The following is a 23,305-nucleotide window of genomic DNA, read 5'->3' on the forward strand; positions in this document are numbered from 1 at the left end:
AAAACTTGTGAAGCTCTTCATACAAGAAGAACTTATTTCCTTCAACAGTATATAAATTGATCTGTTTACTTCGCTCAGAAAGACTATAGGACAAATATGATCATAAATAAAGTTTAAAAATTGCTGCAAGAATGGGTGTCTTGCAAGCAGTATGGCTTGTTTGAAGCAAGTAGTCAATGGGAATAGTAGCGGGATGGTTTCTTAGCTCTATTAAACGTATTTAATTTAGCAGACGCTGATACTTAAAATCAGTAACACTTCCCTTAATCTGGTATGTTGCCTGCATTATATAAGAGCAAATTAAAACGTGTCTTAGGACTGGCAGATGGATGTAAATCTTCACTGCATATGGAAACTAACTATAGCCACCTCCTGGGAGGAAGCTATTTTCTAAAAGTCAAGATTTGAAGCACATTTGCACAAGTAGGCTTGCCATTATTTTAGGTATGTATTGTGATATCGGGTAACTAGGAAATCTGAATTACCAGGACATGAAACCTATCACCTACATACCTGAGGCTCTTGCCTATCACTCAGAAATATGTGAAAATCTTTAAATGTGGGGAACACTGTTTAACAGTGGCTTGTTCTCAAATCTTTTTTCCCCTCTCTATAGATACGATAGAAATGTTTAACTGAGGTTTTGTATGCTCTTCATGATAGAAACATGTATAAGGCATGATAGGGAAAGTGGTTTGTATTAATCAATGAAATTATTGTGCATATACCATGTTCCAATAAAAACAAATGCAATCTTTGCATTCTGCAGATGCAGTACCCCTTTTCTTGAGACTACTTCATTCACCACACCAGAATGTTTGCGAGCAAGCTGTCTGGGCTCTCGGAAATATTATAGGTAACTCTTGTCATTATAATGATTTGAATTCAGGGAGCGTTTCTTTTTAGAATTTGACTTTTGAACATTGGCATTATCATATGAGACTATGTTTCCTCTAAATTCTGTGGCTTAATATAATTTTTCATGTGGCCAGAATTACTCATGTACAGTGCATTTTTCTAAAGAATGATATCTTTCTAAAGAATGATATACACAAATATTAACAGGATAAACTTTGTATCTTGTAAAATATACATACGTATCTGTACCTATGTATATGTAATTGAACATGGTGTCCCTGCCCATGGCAGGGGGGTTGGAACTAGATGATCTTAAGGTCCTTTCCAACCCTAACTATTCTATGATTCTATGACCGTTTAGTAGTAGACTACTGGTGAGGAAACATAGAATTTCAGTATCCCAACATGTCATTGCATACATTTCAAGATTTTCCATTTTTAATGTAATTTATTTTACAACAATTTTCATTTCTGTAGGTGATGGTCCTCAGTGTAGAGATTATGTCATATCACTGGGAGTTGTCAAACCTCTTCTGTCCTTCATCAATCCCTCCATTCCCATCACCTTCCTTCGGAACGTCACATGGGTCATTGTAAATCTCTGCAGGAATAAGGATCCCCCACCGCCTATGGAGACAGTTCAGGAGGTAAAGAATTATGGGACAGATAATTTTTTATACTCTGGGCTAGAGGAAAATGTTTTACATTGTCATACTATAAATTTATGCATGTTTTTTGCAAGTGTTTTGTGCCATTTACCAATTGTTAAAGAAACTAATCTGACCAATTTAATGCTTTTTACTAAGGCTGTAATAAAGGTATTTGTAACATCTGAAACAGTAAGGCTAAAGACTGATAAGCCATATATTAAAATGGACACAACAAAAAAAATAACACTAGAAAGTGCATTACTCAGCATTTCGTGTTTTTATCATAAAAAGGCTACAAATGTGATTCTGTTCATAGAAATATTCTTACTGAAAATGAATTAGTGAATGTAGTGTAGTTTGTGTTTCAGTTAGCTGTGAACATGCAGTGTCAAGTCCCCACTTGAGAAGCATCTGAAAGTCCTTTTAAACTGGTGAACAGAGCAAATGCAGTGTTTATAGAGCAGGCACAGCTAGTAAAGTGATGCTGTTCGACTAGAGCTAGAGTTGTAATGTACATGAAGTTCTTTTTCAGATAAACTCTAGTGTGTAGATACAGCCATGTGAACTATAATATTCAATGAAGTTTTGGAAATGAAGCAGGGAAACTTTTACAAGTTTCACCAAATAGAAACCCCTGTTCTAAGTAATCTTATGATGTCTCAGTTTTACGTTTTCTCCAAACATGAATACAAAAATACAATTTTACTTTAGTCCAAGAGGGTCTTATTTATTGATGTAAGAGTAATGAGTTTCATTATATTCTGTGGTAACAAAGCTTTTAAAACAGCAGCGGATGTCTTATCTCTATTCTTTGTTTCTTTTCCCTCTGTGTCTTTGAAATACAATACTGTATTGTATTTTTACAAATTTTAAGTATTAGATATATGTACATTTTTATACATACTTTGAGGAAATGACGTGCTGAAAGTTTGTGAATGCAGTATGGTAATGCAGTCTCAAGCTAAGCTTTGTGACTGCAGCATTTGGATGTATGATTGTACAGCCAGTTTTATTCTACCGTAATGACTGATGAACTTCTTTTCAGATTTTGCCAGCATTGTGTGTTCTCATTTACCATACAGATATAAATGTAAGTAATTTACAAAGTTTTAGCTATCTAGATTCTTCATTTCTCTAGAGAGAGAATTCTGCAAGATTGCGTTTAAGTGGCAAACTTGTTTTTTTGTGTTAATTTATGTATAATTAAGTAGTAAATGCACTATTTAATATGAAGAATAATATAATTGTAGTCATTCAGAGCATGAAAAGGAAAATGCAAATACAATTCCTGAAATATATTTTCTAAAAATGTGGGAGTTTTATCCTTCACACTAGCAAATACATTTTAAGAGCCCCTATTTTGTGGAATTGAGCACAAAAAATGTAAAGTGCCAGCTTTACCATCAGCTTCACTTTAATTCTGACCCAGTCTATAATTTTACATAGACAATATGTAATGCATGTGTAGAAAAAATATATATATTATTCCACCTATCAGTCCAAACAAACATTGTGATCATACAGATAAATCTGACTTTTGTAACCTGTTGGGTGCCTGACTTTGCAATCTGTTTAGCTAAGGAAATCACATACGAAAATATACTTCAATAAACAGCAATAAACTATTGGGTTTGGTACCTTTGACAACTTTTCAGGGTGTTAATACTAAACCTTCAGTACTTCCCACATTTCTGATCCATGAGTTTACATACATTTTCTGAGTAAAGTCCTAGAGGGGTGGACTTACCTCCTGAAGTCTTATATTAGGACTTCAGGAGCAAAGATCTGTGTAAATAAGGGATACTGAGCTGCTCTTCTCCTCCTTCTGTCAGGACTTTGTGGTGTCTTTGACTCTTGCTCCCGATAGTGATCCTTTAACTTGGAGAAGCAGGACTGAATCCTTGTGGCAGGTCTAGGGATAAAGCATAAGATTGGTGGAACTGCCTTTGGTTACTTCCACACTGTGGTAGTGGTGTTTCTGCTGCTCTTTTAATGGTGAAGTGGGCTTGGCTCCACAAAATATTTGCAAACAGTTTAATCTGGAATTTTGCCAGGGTTTTCCCAGTGTAATGTGAGTGGGAGATAGCAAATGGTGACTTTCCAGTTTGTAATTTGGACAAAATTTGAATGGAAATTTGTAGCAAAACCAAACATACATCTAACCCATAGGCTTTTTTCCCCAGCCAAATTTGAAAGCTTTTGCAAGCAACGATTGTGTGAGAGCTTCTTGAAGTAGATATGAGACCATGTGATGCCAGGTTTTGACTGATCTCAATTAGGGTGCCCGTCTTTTTGATCCTGAGAGTCAGGTGCTAGTTTGGAGGTACCAGTCTGGTCCCAGCCTCTCTGTACTGGAGCAGCAAACCTATCTTTGGAGATGAGTCAGTGATGCAGGTAGGTCAGCCAACAGTCCTGTGAGTGCTTCTGGCGGCTGCTGCTCTTCTCACCAGCAGGGCTGTGGGGCAGCAAACTGGTGAGGCACCATCCTTCACTGCTTCTGCTGGGATACTGGCTCCACTGCAGCACAATCTGCTGTTCCTGTGGCATTAGCAGGTGAGGGCAGCAGCAGGCTGTATTGAGAAAGCATTAGGTCTGTGCAGTCTAGTCCCACAAGCTGGGTGGAAGAAGCCTGTGGGTCAGGACTTGAAAGTTCTTCCTGCATTTCAGCACTATGGTATTTAGCTGTCTTAGTAGCTGGGAATTTTAAATTAGTATCTTGTTTTAGAAGCAGAATAGATACCTCAACAGGTGATGTCCTCAGTGGGGTTCAGATTTCTCTTCCTGCAGTTTCTAACATCATCTCTAAGTGATTTGATATCTCTCTTTCTGCTGGCTTTGTTTCTACGTCAGGGACTACCTTTCAATTACTGCATCTTTTGTACATTTCTTCTTCTTAAGGGCTCTCAAATCATCCTTATCAAGTCATCAGTGACTTAGTCTTTTTTTTTTTTCAATATACTAAGATTGCCCTGCATGGTAGTCATTTCTCTGGGTTTTTGCTTTGCTTGAACAGTTGTCACCTTACAGTAGTTGCTAGTCTTTTAGCTGGGATAAGAACTCTTTTCCTTTGCTGTGGATTTTAATCTTAGTACGAAGGCAGGAAAAGGCATACATCCAGAACAGTTTGCAGTTTCACTTCAGAACTGCACTATGGATCAGAAATATTAACATGTAGATAGATGGATTAAGGACTAAGAGAATTTAGGTATTCTGTAATCAAAAGCGCACAGTAACAAATTATAGTAATGCTAAGAGGCTGGGTTAGTATTTTCTTCAGAAAGTTACTAGCATGACTACTTATCTGAGCTGGCTGTCTATCTTTGAAATGCAAATCAAGCCCAACAGTTTACCTTTGTGAGATGATGTCTGCTGGCACTTTATGCACCAAAATGTGGTATTGAATTAAAAAAAAATTGGGAGGACATATAGAAATTATGGAACAAGTGACCCCTGTTTTCATAATTGTACATAATCTAACATTTTACTAGTTAAGTCTCATCGTAATCATGTTTGAGGTTTTGCTGTAAATAAATTGCATGCTCTTCCTCCTCCCCCCCAACACGTGGAATGTTGATCACTGAATTAAGCCTCCGTTATGTGGATTTTACTGTTCAATATGTAAACAAACCATGATCTTTCCAATTTGTAGATTCTTGTGGACACTGTTTGGGCTTTGTCCTACTTAACAGATGGTGGAAATGAACAGATACAAATGGTGATTGATTCAGGAGTTGTACCTTTTCTAGTTCCTCTTCTGAGTCATCAGGAGGTTAAAGTTCAAGTAAGTCTGGTTCAGTTGCTATTGAATAGTCTTCTGTAAGGTGTTTTCTAAGAAAGTGTGCCTTAAAGTATCTATTAGTGGAGTACTGAGATGAACATTTATAGCTACATCTGTTACAGGTAAAACTGAATAAAAAGAGTTATCTACACTAGGGAAAAAAGATTATTAAAATGAAAGACAACTTGAACAAAACAGTTCTAATATAGTGAGTATTTTAATACTATAGTCTAATTTTAGTGAAGTGACAAGTTAAACATTAGCTTGCAGTGTGTGACTGTCAGGGGTGCCTTCCTTTTGTAGTCCTGAAATATTTAGCAACAACAGATTTTACATTTTCCAGAATAAGTCACAGATGCTCTTTTCTGTTGCTGCACACATGGTTGTGCATACTCTGTCTGAAGAGCTCACAGAAATTAGTATTTTGGGACCTTTTGAATGTTCACAGATGCTGAGTCCTTTTAGTAGAGTAAATTTCTAATTAGCTGTAAAAAGTAGCTTAACTGAGCTTGTTTGATTGATTTCAAAGACAAAGGGAAACATGTGCTTGTTTTTTATAAATGAACAGTTGCAATTGGGGGGGGTGGTTATGTGTGTGCATTTGTCATGTTTGTTCAGTTTGTACTTTGGATGAGACTTAGCTGTCTTGAAATATGTCAGACCAGAGTTCACTCAAAGAAAAGGAGTCTCTCCACTATTCTGTCACTTGTAAAGCATTTCCCTAGCAGTGTTTAAGGCAAGGTTGGACAGAGCTTTGGGCAACGTGGCCTAGGGTGAGGTGTCCCTGCCCGTGGCAGGAGTGTTGAAACTAGGTGATCTTAAGGTCCTTTCCAACACTAACTATTCTATGATTCTATATACAGTCCGTTTCTGAAACACAACTGAGAGTCCATAAGAAGAAAAGTAGTTGTGGGTTTTTTAATCTGTAGTGAAGAGCTGAGTGGAGAAGTAAGCAGCCTTAGCAAACATAGTCAAAGCATAGAAGCAGTTCATGTAATTGTAACTCAGATCAAATACATGATGAATTAACTTTTCTAATTGTTTAATATCCTTTTAATTTATAATGTTTACTTACACTTGTTGAGTTGAGCTCTATTGCATCTATTCAGTAAAATGCTGTACTGTGTACTTCTATTTTGATGAAACAGTACTCAGTTTGGGGATGTAGCTCAGAGGATGAAGTGCTAAATTGTATCTTACAAAGTGTATTTATAGAGACATCTTCAAATGATCTTTGTTTTGGCATAAGTAACAGCAATGTCTTTAACATGCAATTTTTTTTCCTTCCCACTTTGGATATTCAGACAGCAGCACTGAGAGCAGTAGGCAACATAGTAACTGGTACTGATGAACAGACACAAGTTGTTCTCAATTGTGATGTTTTGTCTTATTTCCCAAATCTCCTGACGCATCCAAAAGAGAAGATAAACAAGGTATGATTTGTTTCTTCCTAACTTGATCTTTCTGTTTAAGAAATAAAACTGTAGAATTACAGAAGGATTTCTTACAGCTGTTATTTCCAGCATGTGAACTATTTAGTCCTAATGAAGCACCTGGCTTCATTAGGACTAAAGCCAAACAGCCATAGTGAGCATCCATGAATTAGTGTTGATGCCTAGTGCTTTCTGAGAGGACTGATGTTTTTTGCTTTGAAGTGTGATACTTTTTTTGTTTTATAGTTGCATTACAGTTTTTCATAACTAAAAGTGTTACTCTTGGTTAAATCCAGTTTAATAAGACTGATCCAGTTTTTCCACTGTACCATTTCATAGTGGAGTTTGTTCTCTTGTCCATGTTCACGTTCAAGGAAGTAGGGAGTGCCACTGGCCTTTTCTGAAACTCTCCCTGCATTTCCTCTCCTTCCTTTTGGCAGAGGTAACTTCACTGCTGCAGGGACTGGATGGAATAGGGGGAATTTGATGAAAGAAAGTGATCAGTGCCCTCTTTTCCACAGCTGTAGTTCGTGTTACTTGCATTTGTTTATTTTTCATTGTGCCATCTTCCACTACACAGATGGGGCTGGCTGAAGAGGAGGCTGGTTTTGTTTAGCTCATGTTGATTCTTCCGCTTAGTGTACCATTGAGGGGGAATCTGTTCACAAGGAATTTATTTCTTCAGGCCCCATCAAGTGTCAGGAGGCCTAAAGGATTTATCTTTGAAAGTTCAAACTGCTGTGATTCATTTCTGCCTGCCCTTGTAGCTCTCACAAAAGAAGAATGAAGAGCTCTTTTGACTGCCAAGGAATTAGTTTCATATAAGGGGAGTCTAGAAGTTTTAAGTTTGTTGTGAGGTGCAAATACAAATAAAAGCAGGATGCACATCCCTAAAAATTGGAGCCCATTATGGTTTTTTTTCATAATTGGCTATTTGCCACATCTGGTTGTGTTTTATTTAAGATTAGGGCCTTTTTAAGATGTTCTGGATTGCTTTGACAGGTATCCCCCTTTGTAGCCAGAGGTTTGGAGCTGCTGTTAGATAGGTGCTAGCATTATTGATGAACCACCTGAAGGAGATAACTGCTGGGTGAAGTCTCAGGACTGAGCATCCTATCTGATACTTGAATAAGCTTTGTGATCTCCCCTTTGTGTTTCAGGAAGAAATGACAGTGGGATTTAGTGGTGTTTGTACCAGCACAGAAAGTTACTACTGGGCTGTCGGTAGTAGGGTAAAGGTTTTATATATGAGGTTTTACCAGTTTTCCTGCTTCCTTTGCAAAAGTGACTGAAAGTTTAAAACATGACTGTAACTCCAGCAGTGCAAAGTGGATGTAGGGCTGAAGTCAGTATTGTTTTTGATGTATGGAGGCATTCCTTGTAAGTAATAATCTGGCCCCATAAATTAATCATGTCTATTTTAGATTAATCCTCTGCATGTTTGGTTTTCACAGTGCAATAAAAGTTTGTGTGCCAGAAATGCTGTTCAAGGAGGAAACCTGCAGGTTCTGTTTAGTGATTGGTCATGGTATGATTTTAGGTTTTGAGGTTGTTTTGTATAGTTTGGTTGGGTTTGGTCTTTTTGGTATGTTTTTTTTTAATCTGTTGACTGGTTTCTAAAAGTGTTTTGCTTTTTTGTTTTGTCCAATTGTAGGAAGCAGTTTGGTTCCTTTCCAATATCACAGCAGGAAACCAGCAACAAGTTCAGGCTGTAATAGATGCTGGTCTAATCCCTATGATCATACACCAGCTGGCTAAGGTCAGTCAAACTATCAGCTATGCGAGTTGTCATCCTCTTTTTATAAAGCTGACATGAGGAGTCTGTGATTTTTAATAATAATCTTGACAGATGTTTCCATGCTGATTTTAATGAGCTATTAACTTTATTTTTCAGGGGGATTTCGGAACACAAAAGGAGGCTGCTTGGGCAATTAGCAATTTGACAATAAGTGGGAGAAAAGATCAGGTATGTGTAGTAGGATTCTGAATTGTCTCTAAAATGTTGCACATGCAGCCATTTGCAAGAAACACAAATGTTGAAAGCACTTTTTTGTTCATTATTTAGGTTGAATACCTTGTACAGCAAAACGTAATCCCACCATTCTGCAATCTACTCTCAGTAAAGGATTCTCAAGTGGTACAGGTGGTGCTGGATGGTCTGAAAAACGTCCTGATAATGGCTGGTGATGAGGCCAGCACAATAGCTGAAATTATAGAAGAGTGTGGAGGTTAGTACTTACTAGGCTTTTAAAAACTTTAATTTGGTGGATATTATTCTGTCTTCCCCTTGCTGCTGGTCATGTTTACTACAGCATTTTTTTACCATAGCTATTTGAATAAGTAAGTGAGACTGTTTGGTTTGGTTTAGAGATCATCATGTTGGAAGAACTGTTGAAGGAGCTTTCTGTAGCTTGAATATTCTTTAGGTTTAAATGAGAATTGTACTTCTTTTAATTTCATTATTGCATATACTTTTGTTCTGTGGTAAAACACAATTCTTGCTTTAGTTCACTGCCTTGGGAGCAGTTGTTAGGATCATTTCATTACAAACCAAGTCAGGATGAGGAGCCATCTTGATACTGCAATCCAGGTTTTAGCACATGCTAATTAATGTATTACAGTAAGATAACAGTAAAGGGCTATTGAAGAACTTACTACACTGGGAGCTTTTCCCTCGTATTGTTTCATATCTTGTTTGAGAATGGGACTAGTGTTTTAAGTTGCTCCTAGTTTGGGGTTTTGTTGCCTTGTTGCTTTAAACTCGTGCAACACACAAAAGTAACCACTTTCTTTTGATGGTGTACAGAAAGCACAATGACTGAAACAAAAGCTGTGTAGTATGCATGAGTCTTAAATACTGAGAGTTTTATCTCAAAAGAGAAGATTCCATTGTCCCTTATTCATAAAATGAGATATTCCGTGGTATACATAAGTTCCCAAACTACTTCTCTTTTCTCTTAAGAGATAAAGATAGCAACTTTGTAGATAGTATTTGCAAATCTACCTGCATATTTTCTAGTATGTTTCAGTAGTAATGTTTCATTATTTTTCTTTTTTTTTTTTCAAAGTAGTCAGTAACTCCAGTTCAAACTTATAAAACTCTTTTCCATTTTCTTTTTATTCAGGGTTAGAGAAAATCGAAGCCTTGCAACAGCATGAGAATGAAGACATTTATAAACTAGCGTTTGAAATCATAGATCAGTATTTCTCTGGCGATGATGTAAGTATGCTAAAGACTGACGAGTGTATGCGCTGTGCTGTTAGCTTAGTAAGTACACTGTCATTGTTCCTCAGTTCCAATTGCCATGAACATAGGGAATGTCTGGGAAGTCAGTTTTCCTGCTCCTTTTTCAGCGCAGCTTCTGTTAATTGCAAGTCGTTGAACAGTTTCTCGATACCCAGAATTTTCTTTAACAGCATCAAGATGACTGCTCTGGTTTCACCTAATAAATTGATTGTTACTGACCTAATTTTGTCACACTGACATATAAATTGACATGTAATTTCTTGAGATTAGAATCTAAACCGTTCTTTGGCTCTCCTTTTTACTTTCTTATACATCAGTCTGGAGGGAGGGGTGGATCCTTAGTTTCAGGTTTCAGATTACTGTATTTCATGTCTGTAATTGCTCAGTCTGGATTCTGCATTGAAAAGAGTCATCAAAACTGTTAACACTTTCTGCAACTGATTGATCTAGACCATTTGATATTTTGTTGCAGCCTGGTTAGGTGTTTTGAGCCTTTGGGTTCTAGCTCTTCCTGCTAGGCTGGCTGTGAGTGCCTCAGAAGCATTTCAACAAGCAATTTGAAGACAAATAATAATTACAAAGGCCATCCCTGGTGTCTGCTGTTCTGCAGCCTAGCAGAGCTATGTCCTCAGTTCCTCTTAAATTGAACTCTCCAGATACCAGCTCTAACTTTAGGACTTGTTAATTTTCAGCTCTTGAGCCCATCATGGGATTGCAAAGTTAGTCACCAGAAGTTGAGATATGCGAAAAGCTCCCTGTGCTTGTAATGATTCTGTGAGCAGTGTCTAATAGTCTCCAGAATAACTCCAGGATTTCTGTAGCTAAAGCCAAAGAGTCTAGTGGGGGAGGGTCAAAGAATATCTCTTTTAAACACTAAAGAGAGTTAGTGCTCCCTTTTGTGCATTTCCTTCTTACTTGAATGCAGCTTAATTTGTGCTTGATCTGCTGAATTTAGCTCCTTTACTCAGGAGCAAGTCTTCAGATTATTGTTTATACTTTTACCATGTTTTCTGGGGCTTTTAAAACTTAAAATGGTAGAAATTCCATGACTGGAAGATAGGAGTTCAAACATAAAACCAGACAAATTTTCAGGTGGTAATTACAAGTAGGAAAATAACCCATATCATTTGAGGATTAGCAAAAAGGGGAAAAAAAGAAAATCCAAATTGCCTTAGGTTGGTAAGAGCCTGGTTATGTTATCCTGCTTGGCAGTGTCAAGATTGACTGCCCATGAATATTCCTGCCTTCTGTCACTTCGGGATCTTCTGTATTCTCATTAGATTTTGCTGGCTACTACATATCCCTTCACTTTTAATCCCATCTGTTCCTTTGCCGTAAAGTGCACAGCTTTGTAAAGGACCAGCACTAATGGCTTCCTGACTTCAGTTTATTGTGTTAAAGGCATGTGAACTTAGGTAACATTATTTTGCAGTGCTCTTGCAGAAGGCAGAAGTGCAAATTTATCAACTGGCAAACATTTTGCAAAGCATTCTGAAACCAGATTTGATCTTCATTTGGGCATGACATGCCCCACCCTTGCTCATGCAGATTGTTGCGGTCACCAAAGGCCTTAATTTCACCCTCCAATTTAGGTATTGTCTCCCAAAATAAAGAGAAACAAAGATTTTAGATGAGTCATTTCTGACTGGACTACTCCATGGTCAGATCTCAGAAAGCTTTGATCCCCCCCCCCCCCAAAAGGCTCTTAACCTTCTTCAGAATGACACATGGTTGGTTTGACACAAGTGGTTCCTGCAGCCTGGTTTGCAGAGGTGGCATGTTTGGAGTGTTGGGTTATTTGCTGTTCCTAGAGGTGGTAAATACCTACATTCTAACAGCTCTGAGGAAGTTGGGTGAAGTTGGATACTGATGCCTTTCATTCTGTGTACATAGAGTAATGATGTACTTTTGGATTCTAAAAAGAATCAGATTGGCTTGTGAGAGCTATATAAAACTGCTCTGAAATGTGTAAGAATCCATCAGATTCTTACAGGAGCTACTGAGTACTCTTTTAAGCTTTATATAAGTGTTTCTGTCAGCTGCTGATAGAGATTATTTTCATGTTGAAAAAAAATAACAGGAGAAAGTACAAAACTGATTTTGGAATTCACAACCAGTGATCAGCCAACTCCAGAAGTACTAAAAATTGGCATTGAAAATTGAATCACACAGCTAAAATAGTAACTGTTTTGACCAAACAGCAACCTGTCTCTAACAGTTACAATTTTTTGTTTCCCTAATGGTATTAGAACAGATTAGATATGTTGTTCTTTTTCAACATATCTGAGAAATGGGATTTGGAAAACTGATATAATTTTATTGCAATAATATTAGAAAAGAAAAGAAAAGGAGAAGATTGGCATTTGTGAATGTCTTCTACGTGTACTGAACTGTGCAGGGAACTGGCCTCTCATGTGTGTTTGTTGTATTTTATAGATCGATGAAGATCCCAGTCTCATTCCTGAAGCCACTCAAGGAGGTACTTACAACTTTGACCCAACAGCCAACCTTCAAACAAAAGAATTTAATTTTTAAGTCGAAAAAAGTGCAGCTTCTCTGTCCCACACCAGAATGAAGCACCACCAGATGGCTACCAAGTGAAGAAACAAAAGGCTCCAAGACACACATGCCTCTTCGTTTTGATGCTTCTAAAGCAAGCCATGTATCGGTCACTTTGCAGTTGCCAAACATCACTATCACATGGACTGTAAATGCATATGCATGATCTCTTAAACTGTTCCAGAATTCTTTTTAACAGTCCCAACCACCTTTTTTTGCCTTTTTCCTGGTGCCACATGCTGAAAACCGCAGTCTGCAGTTTCATTAAGAATATTCCATAGTGGTGGCACATTGGCTTTCCACGGAAAAGTAGCTTCTTTGGAAAACGGTGCGCTGTGGATCAAGACACTTTGGTATGATGCATACATTTTGGAAGACTTTACAGGGGCACAGTTTCTCTGAGCCTCCATCATCGTCCTCCACAAACATATTTTCATATACTTTATGTGGAAGAATAGATTCAAAAATGCAAGCCAAATGAATTTCATTGGTGAAACTGAAATAAAAGTAACTAAAACAAAAACAAACACTTGGCAATTGATTTAAACACTTAAGTTTAAAACAAAAAAACTACTACAGCTATCAGTAATTGATGTGTGTTCATTAACTGCCTCAGAAACCAGGGTTGGAGAACGAACTGTAGATTTGGACTGGTAAAGCTTTTGCCATTATACCTAATTTTTGAGAACAGCGAGCCCTATTTGACCACTCACTTCAGCCTGTGTGTTCCTGCTGTTTTGAAGTAATCAAATGCTGTGCATGGTATTTTACCTGAGCTACAACCTGTTATGGACTTGAACTTCTGTTTAAGCTGAAAGCAAGAGTCCCAGACTGTAGAAAAAAAAAAATCTGTCCAAAAATGTATTAGTTAAAAAGAATCTTGCTTTCAACTTTCAGTAGTCAATATATTTTGTTTTAAATTGATAATTGGATATGGTTGATTTATATTGGGTTTAAACTGTGGAGCTTTCATGTTTACTGTAATTTAGTCTTAAACTATTTTTTACTTAGTAATCAGTGCTTATGATGATGTGGTTGGCAACAAACCAGCAACTACTTAGAAGCGTCATAAAAGCTTCATTCTTGGAGTATCGGAAGAGTAATTCAGAAGTTAGTCTCAAATCTTATTCACATGATTAAAAAAAGATACAAACTGGTTGACGTGTGAGGCTGTATGGAAGCTGCCGCTATTCAGCATCAACCTGATGTGCAGCGCACATTAAATAACTTTACATAAGGTATGTAAGGTCATTGCTTTTGGAAAATCGTCTGACCCAGTCATTTTCAAAGGGATTTTGGTATTGCTGGGATGGAGATTGATAACTTTGAAATTCTCTAAGCTGTCACACAAACTGGTTTTGTTGCTGTTGTTTACTGGGTGTAATTTCCCAATGCATTGATGTGAAGGGATAGAAAAATCTAAACTAATTTAGTTATTGGATGTGGGTTGTATTTACTGTGATGAAGATAAGGACAGATGCCATCAGAGCTTTGTGGATCAGCTGTTTTTCCACTGATGAACAACGCATAGCAGGTGTGCATTCATTAAATATATATCTGCCAAGGTGGAGCCACTTTAAAGAGTGAGTTGTCTTGTATCTCAACTGGATACAAGCGTATGTTTAAACTGCAAGATTTTTACTTGCTAGATAATCTGTTTTAATATAGTGGTTTGGCCTCTGATTATTTATAGGTTTTATAAATTTTAGAATCAATTTCTCTTTAAGGTGGCTCAGATTTTTCAACTCTCGTGCACATAAAATTGAGTTGAAGTTCATTGTGCCTTTTTTCTTTTCCCAAAAGTTGAGTTGAAGCTTCATATGGTAACTGCATCCTATTCACACACTATAGTCTAAAAATCTTGAAACTGTGTGGTGTTTGCTAAAAAACTAAACAATAAAAAGTCAAAGTTAGGTAAGGTCACAAAGTTTTTGTGAAATTAGAGTTTCAGCAGATGTTAACGTGAACAAATATTTCCCCCCTTCTAATTCAATTTAGTCTCCCTGTATGCCATATAGACTGACGGATACCCTGTTCCGCCTGCACTAGCTTATCCTGGAGATGACATACAAATTGATACTGAAACAACAGTTTTCCACTACTGTGAAGATTTGATCCTTTTCTTGCACTCAATGCATTACATTAAAAGTGAACATCAGAGAACTGGGTAAGGCAGGACAAAGCATTTGCTCAGTTCTTTCTGTTGTGACCTTATCAGCTTTTGATTGGGATTGCACCATTTCATAGTTAATAAAGGAAACAAAGTATATTGCTGCACTTTTACGTTTTCAGAACAGTGTTTAAAATTGCATTGTTTTTATTATTTTTTTAAACTATCAGTTAAAATAGACTAAAACGTTCTTTCAAAGAGGCATCTAAATGTGTTCCTAATTTTGTATATGGGCTTAGGTTTTGTAACCAATAAAAAGCTGCTATCAAATACTATAAAAAATCCAAGAACTTATTTTGAAGATTCTGAAACTGCTTAGTCTTCATGGCTTGACTTAGGAGTTTTTGTCTTTGACTAGATATTAGTTAGCAGAACTCCGCATCAAAGTTTGAAGTATGTTATACAAGAATGAATAAAGTACACTAATGCAGTCATCTCTGAAACTTTGGATACTGTTCCAGTATGGAGTTTCATACTTTTTGAGGAGATGTTTCCCAATCACATATATGAGGCTGTGGTAAGTGAGCTGCAGCTGATTCATGTAACTATTAAATAGCAACTTCACTTTAAAGCTTTCACAGTTCTTTTCTACCTCCAGAAATGTCCTTTCCAGGCTCCCAGTGCTGATTCAGCACTGATTTTAAGCTCAGGATGGTGTACAAGCAAGCCCAGCTCCTGCCCAGCATGTGCTGGGAGGAGGTGTGCATCAAGAACAGCCTTAGGCAGGAGACTGGTCTTCCATTGTACTCCATAGCTGGAAGGGATGGACAACATCCCTCACCTCAGGCATGAGTGACCCCATAAAGAGGGATGCTCAGGGATAGATTGGAGGTTTCAGACTTGCACTGTCCAGCAGCCCCCTAATTAGTACTGCTTTAATTATGTGAGAGCTGCAATGGAAGAAAACCTCTTGAACTGCTTGAAAGGTGCCTGTGATTCTGCAGCTATGGCTTTGCCATCCTTGCTATGTGTCAGGTGAATTGCCCTCTCTCCATGGGTACGTTGATGGTGGAGATGAGCTTCCAGGGCTGTATTTAAATCTTTGCAAATGCTCTTCCAGGGGTGTATAAAGGATAAAGATTTCAGAAGAACTCAACTCTCATTTCCAAAAGCAGTTCAATCGCTTCGATTTTCCATCAGCTTTCAGTTAGCAAAATGAATGGTTGTGGTCTTTGGCAACCTGTTAGTCATCCAGTTAATCCACCTAGATGGTTTGACAGGCACTACCTTGGAATAAAGAACTTGAAGAGACATCTCAGGTCCACTGACAGGCGTATTGTTTAAAAACTTTTAAAGGTATCAGTGGACTGAATGATAGTTCAGGCCTGTTTTGTTACTCTAACCTGAACCGTTACCCCCTCTAGATTCTGAGGGTGTTTCAAACCAGTTATTTCTGCCAAAGCAGCCTAGTTGCCTCGTGTTCCTTCTACTTTGCAGTGTAAAAAGTACTCCCTTTTGTGTCATAATTATGCTTCTATTCAAGCATATGTAGGACAAAAAATTATGCCAAGCCATTAGAAAGCATTTTTCAGGATAAAAAGGAAAAAAATAGAGAACTGTAGGCTCCAGCAGGCAAAGCCTTGGGAGATTTTGCCGCAGGGACTTGTGATGATTGCCACCATCAACCCGACAGCAGCACGGGCAGGGTTGAGCTGGGATTACCTGAGCTGCCCAGGTCTGCTTTGGGTGGTGCGTTAGTTCAGACTGCTCAGGAAAACTACCTCGTGTTAAGATGTGGATTACAAACTAGAGCAGCTTTGCACTGCCCTGATTGTGGTTTGTGCTGCAGAAGCAGTAACAGGCAGATACGATCTGTGCTGCTGGCCTCGACCCAGAGGTGTCCAGCTGCTGTTGTTGAAGCACCAGCAGCTTCCTTTTTAAATGCATTCATGATACAGCTTGCTTGAGCAGCATCAGTTTTATAAAGGAGCATAGGAGTTACTTTTCTTAACCTCAGTTTTTAAAATATATGTTGGGGACACTACAGCCTTGTGTGTTGCACCTAAGAATACTAAACCCATGATTCTTAGGTTTTTAAAATGAAGTCTAAAGTCTCCACTGTTCTCTGCCTTCATCTGTAAAATAGGGTCAATGTCATCAAGCAAGCTCAGGAAAAATGGCAAGTTTCATGGAGGATTAAGACACCCTGTAGGAAGGCTCTACCCCGGACACAGCAAGGGAGCTGCAGGAGGAGGAGATTAGCCTTCAGTTTGCTCAATGTGCGTTAATCAGGGCCAGGGATGCATGAAGATGCGGAGGATGGATTAGCTGTCCTCTTTGCTAAATGGAGTCCTGAGGAAAACTGATGTTGGATTTTTGTAATGTGCAGAAATGGAGCATGAGGAGCTCATGTCTGCATCTTGGTTATTTGCAAGCTGATCATCTGCAGTGGGTTTATTTCCCCTTTTGGTGTTGTTTTTAACCCTACCTCATGAAGACACATGATCCCTCACATGAATTCTCTACAGGAAAAGGGAGAATGAAATTGAAATATTTTGCCAGTGGCTTCAGCAAGTTCAGTTCTAGGTTTGTGCAGGGAAATACTTAGGGAAGCTGGTACCTCTTGCCCTAGGGTTAGACCCGTCACTGTTCCTTTCTGTTCAATACAGTTTATAGCTGGTTTCCCTTGCATTTTGTACTTCTACATCCTGTTAGGGCTCTCTGAAGCCTAGATACTGCCTACACTGAAACTAAGAGATAAAGTCCTTCTGTTCTCCTTGCCATGGTGACCTTAGCTCACAAGGGAAGGGCTGCAGTGAGGTCAGGCCCCATTCCTGTAATTGTGAGAGTATTTGACATTAGCTCTCTGGGAATGGTTTGCATGGTCTCAGGCTTTGTCATTGTAAGCCCAGCAGCACGCAGGAAATCTTGGGATGAAATGTGGGCAGGAGTTGTCTTTGGACTTGTCAAATTCTCGTGTTTAAATAAAATACATACAAAATTCCCAAAAAGTGTGTAGCTTCATCAAGAAAGGTTTTTGCATCCCTCAATCTCTGTCATGTTCCACGTCTCTGAGCCGTTGCCTTTACTGCTTTAGAATAAACATTAAAAAATAAGAGGTTAGAAACCTATCTTTTTTCTGCATGTTTGGAAGCAAACACAACTGCTGCTAAAACGCAAGCTGCTGCCTGCGTCTCACATGGAACAATTTCTGTTCAAAGGGCTCGTTTGTGAACACTTACAAGATGTGCAGACATGGTTGGACATGTAGCAGTTAACACTCACTTCCAGCTCTGTAATCTCAGCGTTTCACACTCTGTGCTGAAATATTTAACCCTTTGCTGAGAGTCCAAGGGGAGTATGTAGTGAGATGGCATCTTGCTTCTGCAGCAGGGGCATGTTCCTGCCCTCCCTGTAGATCAGACTGCTGGGGTTTTAAACCTGACCTCCCTGTCAGCAGCACAGAGCCAAGTGTCTGCACTGAGCTCTGCATGGCTATTGCTGTCCAGGGAGGTGGTATAGGGGGGTTCAGTCAGAGATCTGGGCTTGAAATATTAAAAACTGATGGAAAGGGGGAAATCACTGCTTGTAATAGTCACTGTTTTTTCTGTATTTGGTATTTTAGTTAACATCCGAGTTCTTAGAATACTCCAGGAGTTTTCCTGACTGAAGCAGTTGCATATTTATAAATATATATTTATCCTATATATATATTTCTGTATATTACTAGACCTCTTGTAGGCCTCCTGTAGGTATTGGGAGATTGTCACAAGAAATGGCTCTGGAGAGACCTTAGAACAGTCATCCAATACCTGAAGGAAGTCTACTAAAAGAGCTGGAGAGGGACTTCTTATAAGGGCATGTAGTTACAGAACAAGGAGTATTGGGTTTGGACTGAAACAGGGTAGGTTTAGGTCAGATATTAGGAAAAAAATCTTCACTACAGGGGTGGTGAGGCACTGGCACAGGTTACCCACAGAAGCTGTGGCTGCCCCATCCCTGGCAGTGTTCAAGGCCAGGTTGGATGGGGCTGGGAGCAACCTGGTCTACTGGAAGGTGTCCCTCCAGACCTGACAGGCAAGTTCTCCTCTGCCTGCATCCTTGTCTGCCTCTCTGTGGTTGGACCAGAAGCATAAATCTCTGCTCCAACCCAGTCTGACACCTGTCACCTCCAAAGCTCTAATGCTTTAAATCAGTCTGGCAGCATCAATGTCCTGTCTACTGGTTGCTGTGAGGAACAGTCGCTCCTAGAGCAGATGAACTGTTCTTACATTTCCCCTTAGGCCCTGGATTTTCATTACTTATTTTTTTTGCCTGTGCTGGCTAACCACATTTGGATGTGGCAGTGTGGCTGTTTTCAATAGGCCACAACCACTTACACAGGCAAAAACCACTTGGCAATTGGCGGCTCTGCAGTAATGCTCTGCTTTGCCTTGGAAGTAGGCGCAAAATGTACTGCTTAACCAAACCACTGGGTTCTGCAGTGGGAGGACAAGCTCACACAGGCCCATGTGAGGTTTGAAAATGGAGGGAAAAGACTTGGAAAGAACAAACTAGGGGTTTCTCAGGAAGAAAAATATCAGCTGAGAGCATAGCTGGGGCCCTCATTTTCCAGGGACATAGGATCAGGGGAGGGTCTGTTCTCCTCATAAAGACACACACTTTGCTCCTCATCATTTTCTGGCTTTTGACAGTACTTAACAGTAGTCATTTTCTTTGGTAATAGTGTAAATGAAGACCAATGCTAAAAGTCCATCCCCCAACACAGGCAGGAGTTCCAGAGGTTTGGGTTAGTATGGGGCTGGAGCAGGAGTCCAGCACTGCACCAGCTGTAAAGTACCTGCATAGAATCATAGAATAGTTAGGGTTGGAAAGGACCTTAAGATCATCTAGTTCCAATCCCCCTGCCATGGGCAGGGACACCTCACACTAAACCATATCACCCAAGGCTTCATCCAACCTGGTCTTGAACACTGCCAGGGATGGAGCATTCACAACTTCCCTGGGCAACCCATTCCAGTACCTCACCACCCTCACAGGAAAGAATTTCTTCCTTATATCCAGTCTAAACTTCTGCTGTTTAAGTTTCAACCCGTTACCCCTTGTCCTATCACTACAGTCCCTAATGAATAGTCCCTCACCAGCATCCCTGTAGGTCCCTTCAGATACTGGAAGGCTGCTATGAGGTCTCCACGCAGTCTTCTCCAGGCTGAACAGCCCCAACTTTCTCAGCCTGTCTTCATACAGGAGGTGCTCCAGTCCCCTGAGCATCCTCATAGGCCTCCTCTGGACTTGTTCCAACAGTTCCATGTCCTTTTTATGTTGAGGGCACCAGAACTGCACACAGTACTCCAAGTGAGGTCTCACAAGAGCAGAGTAGAGGGGCAGGATCATCTCCTTTGACCTGCTGGTCACGCTCCTTTTGATGCAGCCCAGGATACAGTTGGCTTTCTGGGCTGTGAGTGCACACTGAAGCTGGCTCATGTTCATTTTCTCATTGACCAGCACCCCCAAGTCCTTCTCTGCAGGGCTGCTCTGAATCTCTTCTCTGCCCAACCTGTAGCTGTGCCTGGGATTGCTCTGACCCAGGTGTAGGACCTTGCACTTGGCATGGTTAAACTTCAAGAGGCTGGCATCAGCCCACCTCACAAGCGTGTCAAGGTCCCTCTGGATGGCATTCCTTCCCTCCAGCGTATCAACAGAACCACACAGCTTGGTGTCATCGGCAAACTTGCTGAGGGTGCACTCAATCCCACTCTCCATGTCACTGACAAAGATATTAAACAAGACCGGTCCCAACACTGATCCCTGAGGGACACTACTCGTTACTGGTCTCCTGATCACAACTCTTTGAGTGCAACCATCCAGCCAGCTCTTTATCCACAGAGTGGTCCACCTATCAAATGGATGTCTCTCCAATTTAGAGACAAGGATGTTGTGTGGGACAGTGTCAAACACTTTGCACAAGTCCAGGTAGATGACGTCAACTGCTCCACCCCTGTCCATCACTTTTGTAGCCCCATCATAGAAGGCCACCAAATTGGTCAGGCAGGATTTTCCCCTAGTAAAGCCATGCTGTCTGTCACCAAGCACCTTGTTTTTCATGTGCCCTGGCATGCCTTCCAAGAGAATCTGCTCCAGGATTTTGCCAGGCACAGAGGTGAGACTGACTGGTCTGTAATTCCCCGGGTCATCCATTTTCCCCTTCTTGAAAATGGAGGTTATATTTCCCTGTTTCCAGTCATCAGGAACTTCACCTGACTGCCATGATTTTTCAAATATGATGGCCAGTGGCTTTGCAACTTCATTCGCCAGCTCCTTCAGGACCCGCGGATGGATTTCATCAGGGCCCATGGACTTGTGTACATTCAGGTTCTTGAGATGGTCTCAAACCAGATTCTCTCCTACAATGGGCCTTAGGTCTTCATTCTCACTGTCCCTGCGTCCGCCTTCCAAGTCTCGGGTGCTGCGGTCAGAGCCTTTGCCAGTGAAGACCGTGGCAAAGAAGCCATTCAAAAGTAGCTTTCCCCTCTTCCTGGGGGGAAGGTCAATACCAAGGCAAAATATGATAGAGCATTCCCAAGGATGCCCCATTATTTGTGCAAGATGGGATGGACCCGTCACCAGCAAAGCAAGGGAAGCTCAGCAGAGAAGAGCAGGAAAGTGGTCCCGAGCCACCAGAGCTGCCCCAGGAGGAATGGGGACAACATCCACTGTGCCCCTGAGGAAAAGTATCTCTTCAAAGACTGTGCATGGGAATGACTGGGAGGACTGGGGACACGAACTGGTGGAGATGGCTGCAGGCAACAGTAGGGCTTTGGGCAATACAGGCACCACAGCCTGGCAGAAGGGCGCTGTTTCAGTCCCTTGTTTCCTTCTCAGCTTTCCCCCTTAGAGAGACCTTTATTCTCCTGAATCTTCACCCTGGAAGAAGCACTTGTGACTGCCTTCTAGCAGATGCTGCTCTGTCTTCAATATAGAAAACAGTCTCAATGTTTTTGTTGTTCTTTTCTGCACTCTATCTTCATCCCACAGTAAAAAAAAATCCCTCAGATTGCCGTTTATTCCCCCGGCACCATCAGCAGAAGTAACAAATGACCTTATTGTTCCCTCCCTTGCAGAGCTGAAGATCCCATTAGCCACCCCTATCACTGCATGGGAGCTCATATGCTGCTGCGGACATGAAAACACTAATGTAGGAAAATTGTTGGAGAACAGGACCTTAGAGTCTTAACTCTCCAGGAAAGATCAGGGCCTTGGCCAGAGGGAGAAGTCAAAAATGCCACAGACTGGCTTATGGCAGGCTGTGCCCTATGTGTCCTCAGCGCTGGCTCTGGCTTGCCCTGCTTCTGCCTGTCACTTTGATCTCATCACCAGTGAGCAGCAGTTTGTGAGATTGGGTGCTCCGGCCAGCCAGTTCATGGCCACCCCTGCTCCAGCCACACAGCCTCTGTCGTCTTCCTCATGGGAGATGCATCCTAAAGAAATGATTTCAGACTCATTTTGGTGCTGGAACTTAATGGAGCTTCTTGCCATTTTCTGGAAAGTGATGTCCCCCAGGAAAGAAAACAGGCACAAGGAAGGAGGTTTTGAGAACATACTCACTGTGTATTTCATGTCAGCACATTGTAGGCATGCTGCTGGTACAAGTCCTGCACCAAAAGTCATGTTGACCTTTTAAAATGGGAAAAAAAAGTGAAGCAGCAATGCAAATAACACATCTGTAAAAAAAAAAACCCAGCCAAGCAGCCCCTCCAGACCCTATAAACCAATGGCTGTGCAGGAAGTTTCAGCTGCAAAACTAAAGCTATACTCAAACCAGGCTGCCTCATTCAAGTCATCCACTACTGACTCAAGAAAACGAGGAAGTTGGTGTCAGACTGTTTGGTTTCATCATGTCCTGTCTGGATTTAGGTTTATTTATACTTAGTGTAACTAGCATTATACATTCCCAACATTGCACATCTCTATTCAGCAACTGAACCCAGCACATACAGTGCATGGCAATAAGCTGCAGCCAATGCAGCAGTACATGTTCCACACTGTAGCTTGAGGACAAAGATCTTCCCAGAAACAGAAATGATCAGTGCTCCATGCAGCCACCCACTTCACAGCTCCAAGCAACCACACTCTGAGTAAACCAGGAGGAAGTTATGCACACACTCAGTTTCTCGGGTGTAACAGGTGAATAGCCAGACCTGGGAGGTCAGCCCAATGCTGCTGGCAGTGAAACCTGCCCAGCAAGGAGCTCTTGCCTCTCTGCTGCCATGTTCAGCTCTCACACAAACTTCGCTCAGAAGGAGCATTGACATTGATGCAGTTCAGCAACTAGTTCTTTTGATGGCTTCTGAGAGGGGAGAAGAAAAGACCCCCAAGTCCTCAGTTTTAACACTTCAATGCTTACAGTGTTTCTCCTTGTTTAGGTGATTGGGGTTGAGGTTAACAGCCAAAAACTGATAGGCTGAAGGGCTCTGAGGAACACATGAGAAGCAGTCCCCCGGTTCCATCAAGAAGAATCATAGAGTTTAACAAACTTTCATTTCTAAACCTGTAGGATTCACATTTTCAAATTTCTCTCCTATCTTTAAGGGCCAAATCTTTCTTCTGTTAAATTTAGGCTGATACCATGGAATCACAGGATGGTTTGGGTTAGCTGGACCTTAAAGATCA

General features: G+C 40.4%; 1 protein-coding gene across 2 annotated transcripts in view; it reads left to right on the forward strand.

The window, feature by feature from the left end:
• KPNA3 (karyopherin subunit alpha 3) overlaps positions 1–15,138 on the forward strand; it is a 53,340-nt gene extending 38,202 nt beyond the window's left edge. For both annotated transcript variants that reach the window (XM_034072562.1, XM_031047683.2), the window contains exons 8-17: positions 770–856; positions 1,336–1,505; positions 2,554–2,598; positions 5,158–5,289; positions 6,591–6,719; positions 8,374–8,478; positions 8,614–8,685; positions 8,785–8,947; positions 9,845–9,939; positions 12,403–15,138. In XM_034072562.1, coding sequence (XP_033928453.1) covers positions 770–856; positions 1,336–1,505; positions 2,554–2,598; positions 5,158–5,289; positions 6,591–6,719; positions 8,374–8,478; positions 8,614–8,685; positions 8,785–8,947; positions 9,845–9,939; positions 12,403–12,501 — 1,097 coding nt within the window. In that variant the 3' untranslated portion in view covers positions 12,502–15,138. The remainder of the gene's footprint in view (positions 1–769; positions 857–1,335; positions 1,506–2,553; positions 2,599–5,157; positions 5,290–6,590; positions 6,720–8,373; positions 8,479–8,613; positions 8,686–8,784; positions 8,948–9,844; positions 9,940–12,402) is intronic.
• The last annotated feature ends 8,167 nt before the right edge of the window (positions 15,139–23,305 follow it).

Source organism: Melopsittacus undulatus, chromosome 2, assembly GCF_012275295.1.
Source record: "Melopsittacus undulatus isolate bMelUnd1 chromosome 2, bMelUnd1.mat.Z, whole genome shotgun sequence".
NCBI lineage: Eukaryota > Metazoa > Chordata > Aves > Psittaciformes > Psittaculidae > Melopsittacus > Melopsittacus undulatus.